This window comes from Rhincodon typus, chromosome 22, assembly GCF_021869965.1.
Source record: "Rhincodon typus isolate 14 chromosome 22, sRhiTyp1.1, whole genome shotgun sequence".
NCBI lineage: Eukaryota > Metazoa > Chordata > Chondrichthyes > Orectolobiformes > Rhincodontidae > Rhincodon > Rhincodon typus.
This window is the reverse complement of record NC_063353.1, coordinates 31,694,758-31,705,571: the sequence shown is the minus strand read 5'-3', so window position 1 is coordinate 31,705,571 and position 10,814 is coordinate 31,694,758. Positions and strand designations below refer to the sequence as shown.

At 49.7% G+C, this 10,814-nt stretch overlaps 1 protein-coding gene across 1 annotated transcript in view; it reads left to right on the top strand.

Moving 5' to 3' along the window:
• The first annotated feature begins 1,313 nt into the window (after positions 1–1,313).
• The window catches only part of LOC125485736 (lectin-like), a 40,953-nt gene continuing 31,452 nt past the window's right edge, over positions 1,314–10,814 (top strand). The window contains exon 1 of the mRNA XM_048609977.1: positions 1,314–1,355. Coding sequence (XP_048465934.1) covers positions 1,314–1,355 — 42 coding nt within the window. The remainder of the gene's footprint in view (positions 1,356–10,814) is intronic.

Sequence of the window (10,814 nt, the reverse complement as noted above, 5' to 3'; positions counted from 1 at the left end):
CCTGCTCCTCTGATGCTGCCTGGCCTGCTGTGCTCCTCCAGCTCCACACCTTGTTATCGCTGAAAAATACAGCTTACTTTATATAATCTGTTGAAAACTCTGGATCTCGCGAGTTCCCCAATCTCAAACGGAACTCTATTGTTAAAGCTGCATTCTAAAAAAGCAAGAGAAAAAACTTGCAGTTATATAATATCCTTTTTAAGTAGTATAAGAGCTGCACTATTGTAAGGAAATATGACAGACATATGCATAGCAATGTTCTAGAAATAGCAAGAACAAATAATTTGTTGTAATGTTGTTTGAGGGAAATATTAGCTAGAAAACTAGGGAGAGCTCATTTTAACTTCTTTGAATAATGTTATGGAATATTTTATCTGAAAGGCCAGATGATATTGAGATTTAATGGCTCGTTCAAAGTCATTACTCACAGTGCAGCACCTCCTCAATACTCAGTTTGGAGACTTGGAGTCAGTAAGGACTGCAAATGCTGGAAGCTAGAGTCAATACATGTTGAGCTGGAAAAGCAAAGCCAGTCAGACAGCATCAAAGGAGCAATAAAGTCAATGTTCTGAGCTGAAACCCTTCATCAGCACTGGGGACGGGAAGTGGAACCCAGAAATAAATAGAGGGAGAGGGGTAGGGTTGGGGGGGAGGGTAAGTGAGATGGAGATAGATGGATGCAGGTGGGGGTTATTATGGTTGGCCAGTGGGAAGGGTGCAGCAAACAGGTGAGTCAGAAGATGGACAGGTTGGGGGAGGAGAGATTTTGAAGCTGGTGAAGTCAATATTCAGGCCATTGGGCTGTAAGCTCCCAAGGCGAAATATGAGGTGTTGTTCCTCCCGTTTACGTTTGGCCGCATTCTAACAGTGGAGGAGGCCAAGGATGGACATGTTGTCAGGGGAGTGGGAGGGGTAGTTAAAGTGGCTGGCAACCGAAAGGTCAGGTTGGTTGGTGTGTGCAAAGCACAGTTGCTCCACAACTGGTCCCCGAGTCTGTATTTCATCTCCCCGATACAGAGAGGACCACATCAGCAGCAATGGATACAGTAGATAAGGTTAGATGAAGTGCAGGTGAATCTCTGCTGGATTTGATTGGATTGTTTGGGCCCTCGGACGGAGGTGAGAGGGGAGGTGCAGGGGCAGGTGTAGCACCTCCTGCGGTTGTAAAGAAAGGTACTGGGTGTGGTGGAGGGGTTGGTGGGGAGTGTGCAGCTGACCCTGGAGTTGCGGAGTGAACAGTCCCTGTGGGAAGTGGACATGAGTGAGGAGGGAAATATCTTTTTGGTGGTGCGGTCTGATTGTAGGTGGCGGAAATGCCAGAGGATGATGTGTTGTATTCAGAGGTTGATGGGATGGTATGTGAGGACCAAGGGGACTCTATCCTTATTGCTGTTGGGGGTAGACAGTTTGAGGGCAGAAGCACAGGAAGAGGGGGGAGATGCAGTTGAGGGCATCCTTAATAAAAGAGGAGGGAAACTACGGTCTTTAAAGTAGGAGGATATCTGGGAAGTCCTAGAGTAGAACACCTCATCCTGGAAGTAGATGTGGCAGAGGTACACTCCCTCTTCAAGAACTACACTGGCACTGCACCCCACCTCTTTGCTATATTGATGACCAGATCGGTACTGCTTCGTGCTCCCGCGAGGAGCTCCAACAGGTCACCAACTTCACCAACACCTTCCGTCACACCCTTAAATTCACCTGGACCATTTTTGACTCCTCCCTCCCCTTCCTGGACCTCTCCGTCTCCATCTCCGGAAACCGACTCACCACCGACATCCATTTCAAACCCACAGACTCCCACAACTACCTCGACTACACCTCTTCTCACCCACCCTCCTGCAAAAATTTTATCCCGTACTCACAATTCCGCCGCTGTATCTGCTCCCAGGATGAGGTGTTCTACTCTAGGACTTCCCAGATATCCTCCTACTTTAGAGACCGTAGTTTCCCCTCCTTTGTTATTAAGAATGCCCTTAACCGCATCCCCCCCATTTCCCATGTTTCTGCCCTCAAACCCTATCACCCAAATAACAATAAGAATAGAGTCTCCTTGGTCCTCATATACCACACCACCAACCTTCGAATGCAATGCATCATCCTTCGACATTTCTGCCACCTACAATCAAACCCCACCACCGAAAAGATATTTCCCTCCCCACTCCTGTCTGCTTTCCACCGTTCACTCCGCGACTCCAGGTTCAACTCCACTCTCCCCATCAATTCCACCACCACACCGAGTACCTTTCCCTGCAACTGCAGGTGGTGTAACACCTGCCCCTACACTTCCCCTTTCACGCCCATCCGAGGCCCCAAACGATCCTTCCAAATCTGGCAGAGATTCACCTGCACTTCATCTAATCTCATCTACTCTCATCTACTGTATCAGTTGCTCCCGATGTGGTCTCCTCTATATCTAGGAGACCAAACGGAGACTCGGGAACCAGTTTACGGATCTGCACTCTGCACGCGCCAAGCAACCTGACATTCCGGTTGTCATCCACTTTAACTCCTCCTTCCACTCTCCTGGTGACATGTCCATCCTTGGCCTCCTCCACTGTCAGAGTGAAGCCAAACATAAACTGGAGGAACAACACCTCATATGTTGCCTTGAGAACTTACAGCCCAATGACCTGAATAATGACTTCACCAGCTTCAGAATCTCTCTTCCCCCAGCCTGTCCATCTTCTGACTCACCTATCTCCACCACCGTTCCCGCTGACCAACCACAATAACCCCTATCTGCAGCACGAGCTCCAAAATCTCTCCGCCCCAACCTGTCTATCTTCCTACACACCTATTCGCTCCACCTTTCCCAATGACTAACTACAATAATCTACTACCTGCATCGAGCTGTCTCCATTTCACTTACCCTCCCCCCAGCCTTAACTCCCTCTGCCTATTTACTTCTGGGGCCCCCCTCCCCCTCTCCAGTCCTAATGAAGGGTTTAGGCCCAAAACGTTGACGTTCCTGCTCCTTGGACGCTGTCTGATCAGCTGTACCTTTCCAGCTCCACATTTATTGACTCAATTTGGAGTGTTAACTTGGTGATGTGTTCATGCTTCTAAAGTGGGACTTGAAACTAAAACCTTCTGATATTGATACTGTGACACATTGAGCCAAAACTACCATAAGAAAGGTGCACAATAAAAGCTTTCTTTTCCTTTTTGTGCCCAATGTCTCTTTGTCTCCTTGCAAATTCTTTCAAGTCTGCAGGGAGTGCTTTTTGTACTGTCTGTAGCAATATCAAGGCTATTGTTTTATTTATTGCAATGTACTTCTTGTAAGTGCCACATACTTCCTGTTAAACTTCAACATTTCCTGTGAGAAATTCAATGGGTGATATAGGCTATTGAAAATTTTGCATGCATGGGGAAAGCTGTAACTCTTTTGGTACCATTCTTGCCTCTGTGCTGAATTTTCCCAGGTCCTGAATAGCATGGGTAATAGCGAGATAGTGGGAATATACAGTGAGCATGGAAGAATTAGATTCTTCATACTGAGAATAATGTCTGATTTTACACGTCAGGTTTAATGGATAAATGAAAATCTCGCTAGTGAGTGGTGACAGGCCTATCTGCATGTATTAACATCTTACTAACACCAAATCTCACATCATTGACATGCAAGTTGCTATTTACCCAGTCAGTAGAGTGAAACTAAACAGTGACAATTTTCTGCATGAAATTCTCAGTGGATCTCTAACAACTGCAACTTGCCAGGATCTTCTCCAGTTAGCCATCTTGGCCAACATTTCCCAACATTTCAGGGGACAGTCCCTGGGTAGCGACTGCTTGCACCTTCCATCTGGCATTGGACAAGCATCAGTCTCACCACATAATATTGGCACATCTCCAACTGATTTATAATACAGTTCATCTCTTTAATACTTCACATTGGAGATCAACAACACCTTTCATTGCAGTTCTGCTGCCAAGTGGCTTTACAGGAAGTTGCTGGAAAAGCTCAGCAGGTCTGGCAGCAGGTGCGGAGAGAAATCAGAATTAATGTTTCAGGTCGAGTGATTTTTCCTCTGAACCTGGTAGAAAATTGGCCAAACAATAAGTTATGCTGGGAATACCTCAGTCCAAGACATAGAGACACACATAGACAATTCTGCCTAGAGACCCTTGCAAGTTTCAAGCCCAGCCAACTGAAAACCAGAGAGGTACCACAACACATTAACAAGTGTAAAAGGGCAGTTCAACATTTCCTGACAAACAGATTGCCACATGAGATACATGGGGCAGATGTGCCTCAGTAAAACAAAAGACGAGGTGCACATTTTACACCAAAACCAGACACCCAGAGCCCAAAGCAGACATATCAAAGGGTTCACTATCAGCAAGCAATTGAAAGCCATGAACAACATTTCAATGTGATAAAAAAAATTAACTCAATGACCCTGATGGGTCAATTCTTTGTAAAATTTGAGAAGGTGTAAGAAGCCGGTCATGGCAGGGCTCAGCCTGACCCCACTCTCCCCCTGACCCTGGAGGTCCCTCTGGACACAATGGAGACCACAGCAGCTTGCTGTCTGACCAGAGAGAGAACCAACCCACGAAGAGAGAAGAATGGGCCAAAGAATTCAACAAACCGGCAAAAGTTACATGTATCTGGGAAATATTAAAGTTTCTAAAGAATTGGATAGTTAGAGATAGAGTTGTTAAAACTGTAAAGCTTAGCTCTAAGCCGTGTTGTCTTCAAATAAAGACATGACTGTCCCACTCACTGCTGCCTCCTGCTGTTTAGTCCTTTCATTGACACATGCAAAGGTACCTGGGTAACGTCATTTCACACCTACTGGTCAGGGGAGTCTGCAGGGTCCTAGAGACACCAGGTCCCAAATACCACAGGGTCTGCTGTATTGTGGTGATTTGATATGCTGTGCAAGTGGTACTTCAGGCTGGAGTGGGGAGGGGTTGGGTGAAGATTTAAACAGTGGGGTTACTGTGCAGCACAATGCCCTGTTCCATGATGAGGATATGGAGGGAGATGCAAATCTGATGACCCCTAAAGACCAGAGGAGAGGCTTGTAATATACTAGTAGAGGACTGTTTCTGGTGATTCTGACTAACAGATCCATGAAACCCAATACAGTTACAACATTCTGTAACCTGTATGCTGCTTCCTTCATCACTCTCACCGTTTACCTGTACAGTCAGACATTGGACTGTGGCATTGGAAGTTCTTGGAGCTCACATCGTGTGGTCCTTCACATTGTGTTCTTTGGGGGAGCTAATGTCTGACTTAGAAAGTGGAAAGGATTCATCATGCTTTAGAACATTCCGTATTTATTGTAGAACAGAAATATCTCAAGGCAGCAACCCCTTGCACTCCATTCCTACCTCTGGGAAAAAAAAGTCTGATGGTCGGTCATCATCATAGATCATCATAGGAACCCTACAGTGTGGAAACAGGCCATTCGGCCCAACAAGTTCACACCGACAGTCAGAGCATCCCACCCAGACCCATCCCCCGTAACCCAACTAATCTACACATCCCTGAACACTTTGGGTTATTTAGCATGGACAATCCACCCTGCCCTGCACATCTTTGGACTGTGGGAGGAAACCGGAGCACCCCTGTGTCGACCCCAACACAGTCATATTTTCCAAGCTCTTCTCTGCAAACTGGGTTCCCTAGAAGCAGAAAAATTCAACGCTCTTTTGAGTACTGTCACAGTCAGAATGGGCAGAATGATTTGCTTTGGTGCCGCAAATTTCGATGGTTATCATTCAGTGCACCGGCAGTACCACTGTAGGCCAGCAGATGACAGTGTTGAGCTACAGAAATATTGTTCTCAACATTGCCACCAGGTGTTCTATGCTGGAACTACAGCACCTGCAGCTGCAACAGTGGAAGTTCATTAGCTTCCCGATCCGAAACGTCAACTTTGCTGCTCCTCTGGTGCTGCTTGACCTGTGCTGTGTTCCTCCAGCTCCATACTGTGTTGTCCCAAGTTCATGAAACTGTTGCATAATTACCGCTGTGAGTCACGTCTCCGTACAACAGCCACATGCATTTATATAACATCTTTATTCTTATAAAACCTTCTAAGGTGCCTGACATGAGCATGATTATTCTGAGGATCCTCTGTCTGGATCTCTAAATATTCTCGCTCTGTTCCCTTGCAGCTGCTCAGCTTGTGTTCCTTTACTCTGACAGAATCATCTGTTTTAATGAAGACAAATACAAAATCACACCCTTCGACTCCATAAGGAGATTTCCTTGACAACAAGGTGCAGGGCTGTATGAACACAGCAGGCCAAGCAGCATCATAGGAGCAGAGAGGCTGACGTTTCGGGCCTAGACCCTTCATCAGAAAAGGCGGAGGGGAAGGGGGTTCTGAAATAAATAGGGAGAGAGTGGGAGGCGGATAGAAGAGGGATAGAGGAGAGGATAGGTGGAGAGGAAACAAACAGGTCGAAGAGGTGGGGATGGAGCCAGTAAAAGTGAGTGTAGATAGGGAGTTGATAGGTCAGTCCAGGGAGGACGGACAGGTCAAGGGGGCAGGATGAGGTTAGTTGGTAGGAGATGGGGGTGCGGCTTGAGGTGGGAGGAGGGGATAGGTGGGAGGAAGAACAGGTTAGGGAGGCAGGGACGAGCTGGACTGGTTTAGGGATACGGTAGGGGGAGGGGAGATTTTGAAACTTGTGAAATCCACATTGATACCATTGGGCTGCAGCGTTCCCAAGCAGAATATGAGTTGCTGTTCCTGCCACCCTGCAACCTTCGGGTGGCATGGTTGTGGCACTGCAGGAGGCCCAGGATGGACATGTCGTCTGAGGAATGGGAGGGGGAGTTGAAATGGTTCGCGACTGGGAGGTGCAGTTGTTTATTGCGAACCGAGCGTAGGTGTTCTGTAAAGCGGTCCCCGAGCCTCCGCTTGGTTTCCCCGATGTAGAGGAGGCCACAACGGGTACAGCGGATGCAGTATACCACATTGGCAGATTGCAGGTGAACATCTGCTTGATACGGAAAGTCTTCTTGGGGCCTGGGATGGGGGTGAGGGAGGAGGTATGGGGGCAGGTGTAGCACTTCCTGCGGTTGCAGGGAAAAGTGCCGGGTGTGGTGGAGCTGGAGGGGAGTGTGGAGCGGACAAGGGAGTCACGGAGAGAGTGGTCCCTCCGGAAAGCAGATAAGGGTGGGGAGGGAAAGATGTCTTTGGTGGTGGGGTCGGATTGCAGACGGCAGAAGTGTCGGAGGATGATGCGTTGGATCCGGAGGTTGGTGGAGTGGTACGTGAGGATGAGGGGGATTCTTTTTTGGTTCTTGTTGCGTGGACTGGGTGTGAGGGATGAGTTGCGGGAAATGTGGGAGACACGGTTGAGGGCGTTCTTGACCACTGAGGCGGGGAGGTTATGGTCCTTGAAAAACGAGGACAACTGAGATGTACGGGAGTGGAATGCCTCATCCTGGGAGCAGATGCGGCGGAGGCGAAGGAATTGGGAATAGGGGATAGCATTTTTGCAGGAAGGTGGGTGGGAGGAGGTGTATTCTAGGTAGCTGTGGGAGTCGGTGGGCTTGAAATGGATATCGGTTTCTAGGTGGTTGCCCGAGATGGAGACAGAGAGGTCCAGGAAGGAGAGAGAGGTATTAGAGATGGTCCAGGTGAACTTAAGGTTGGGGTGGAAGGTGTTAGTGAAGTGTATGAACTGTTCGAGCTCCTCGTGGGAGCACGAGGCGGCGCCGATACAGTCATCAATGTAACGGAGGAAGAGGTGGGGTTTAGGGCCGGTGTAGGTACGGAAGAGGGATTGTTCCACGTAACCTACAAAGAGGCAGGCGTAGCTTGGGCCCATGTGGGTACCCATGGCCACCCCTGTTGTCTGTAGGAAGTGGGAGGAATTGAAAGAGAAGTTGTTGAGGGTGAGGACGAGTTTGGTTAAGCGGATGAGGGTGTCAGTGGAAGGGGACTGGTCGGGCTTGTGGGACAGGAAGAAGCGGAGGGCCTTTAGGCCATCTGTATGGGGAATGCAGGTATATAGGGACTGGACGTCCATGGTAAAGATGAGGTGTTGGGGACCGGGGAATTGGAAGTTCTGGAGGAGGTGGAGGGCGTGGGTGGTGTCACGGACATAGGTAGGGAGTTCCTGGACCAAGGGGGAGAAAATGGAGTCCAGATAGTTGGAGATAAGTTCAGTGGGGCAGGAGCAGACGGAGACAATGGGTTGACCAGGGCATTCAGGTTTGTGGATTTTGGGAAGGAGATAGAAGCGGGCGGTGCGGGGTTGGGGAACAATGAGGTTGGAGGCCGTGGGTGGGAGGTCACCTGAGGTGATGAGGTTGTGGATGGTTTGGGAGATGATGGTTTGGTGGTCGGGGGGGTGGGGTCACGATCAAGGGGGCGGTAGGAGGAGGTCGGAGAGTTGGCGTCTGGCCTCGGCGATGTAGAGGTCAGTGCGCCATACTACAACTGCGCCTCCCTTGTCCGCGGGTTTTGTGGTGAGGTTGGGATTGGAGCGGAGGGAGTGGAGGGCTGCACGTTCTGCGGGGGAGAGGTTGGAGTGGGTGAGAGGGGTGGAAACGTTGAGGCGATTGATGTCTCGACGGCAGTTGGAGTTGAAGAGGTCAAGGGAGGGTAGGAGGCCTTGGGGTGGTGTCCAGGAGTAGGGGGTGTGTTGGAGGTGGGAGAAGGGGTCAGTAGAGGGAGGGTTAGGTTCACGGTTAAAGAAGTAAGCGTGGAGGCGGAGGTGGCGGAAAAACTGCTCTATGTCCAAACATGAGCGGTATTCGTTGATGTGTGGGTGGAGGGGGACAAAGGTAAGCCCTTTACTGAGGACTGACCGCTCGTCCTCAGTAACGGGGAGGTCTGGGGGGATGGTGAAGACTCGGCAGGGCTGAGTGTTGCTGTCTCCTCTGGAGCTGCTGGCCGCGGGCAGAGTGACACCCGCGTTGGCTGTGGGCGGAGCGACGTTGGTGTCAGCTGTGGGCAGAGTTGCATTGGCGGTGGGTGGAGTTGCGTTGGCGTAGGCTATGGGCGGAGTTGCGTTGGGGTGGGCGGAGTTGCGTCCACGTCGGTGATGGGTGGAGCGGCGTCGGCAGTGGGGGGAGCGGGGTAGGCGGCGGCAGCAGCGGTGACGGTAGGCGCGACTTCAGTGTCTGTGGTGTTGGTCTCAGAAATGGAGGCGGTGGCATCGGCAGCGATGGCGTTCGCTGTCCCGGAAGTGGGGTACCCGGCGGTGGCGGATGTGATGTCATCTGTGGGTTCCCTGACAGTAGCCTTATGGCCAATGGTGGCGGGCACATTGTGGGGAAGGTCCTGGGTAGGGCTGGGGATTTGGGGGGTGGAGGAAGTCCGTTTTGGGTGGTGGGCACCAGTAAGTTTACTGTACTTACGGTTTTTAGTGTCCAATAAAGCTGAGTAGAATTGTGAGTTCAGGTTGTGGATCCTACGAAGAATGAAAAACAGGAGAGGTCCTTTGCAGGTCTGGGAGAGGGAGGCACTGAGCTGGGGTAGGCTTGATTGTAGTACCTGGAGATGCCGGTGCATTGCTGCAAGTGTGTGTTTCAGGAGTTGCAGGGAGAAACGCTTCTGAAGGATCTCAATGCCATGAATGTAGATATTGTCACAGTTGGGGCCAAATTGGGAAGGCTTGAATGTGGATTGTAGTCCATTGGGGATGATCTGGTTCCATAGGCAGGTACTAAGAAAGGTGATGTGGCTGTAGTACCTGGTTTGCTTCAGGACATGGTCGAGCAGTTTCAAGGCCGAAGAGATTATGAGAGAGTTGCAGTGGGAGAGAGATCCCCTGAGGTTTGTCTGGAGGGAGGAAGGTAACTTCTTCAGGCTAGACATCCTTAGAAGAGGCTTCGCAGTGGGGTTAAAATTGAATCAGAGATAGTAGGAACTGCAGATGCTGGAGAATCCGAGACAACAAGGTGCAGAGCTGGATGAACACAGCAGGCCAAGCAGCATCATAGGAGCAGAAAGGCTGACGTTTCGGGCCTAGACCCTTCATCAGAAATGGGGGAGGGGAAGGGCGTTCTGAAATAAATAGGGAGAGAGGGGGAGGCGGATAGAAGATGGATAGAGGAGAGGATAGGTGGAGAGGAACCCTGTCCGTTCAGAAAGTAGCTTTTATTTTTCCAAACTAAGGTTGCCAGCTATGTTTCGAAATTGGCTAGTTGCAGCAGGGCGGTGCTGAGAGATCAGTATAGAGTTGCGATTCGGCTTGGGGTCCCTCTGTTCCCCCAGACATGAGCCGGCCGCTGCGGCATGTGGTGTGCTCTCTGTCCGGAAGTGTGGGTAGTGCTGTAGCGGCACTGCTGTTGAGACAGAGAGATGATGGGATATAGTTCTGGATCGAATACAGTGTTTCACTCTGGGACACAGTGTGACTGCAGGACTGACTGGGACCTGGACATTAAAACGGTGCAAGTCCTCCTGACCATTGCTAGGGCTCTTTTATTTTGATAAGACTTGTTCTTGCGGCACAGTGGCAGCGACTCTACCTCAGGACCAGGAGAACTGGGTACAGGCCCCACCTGTTCCAGAGATATGTAATAGACTGTGTACAGGTTGAATACAAAGCAAAAAGACTTGCACTTGCAATACCAAGGCTGACATGGTTATGGGCCAAGAGCTGGAAAATGGGATTAGACTAGGTGGTAGTTTTTGTCAACATGGACGTGATGGTCCAAAGGGTCTTTCTCTATAACCTTTTAATAGCAGCTACTGAATCGTGAGGCAGGACAGTATTTCCACAATGCAGTAGAACAAGGTCACTTGTATTGTCCAATGTATTCTGGTTGTGTTCTCCCTACATGATGTTCAAGTGAATTTATGGGCTTATAAATATTCATCCTA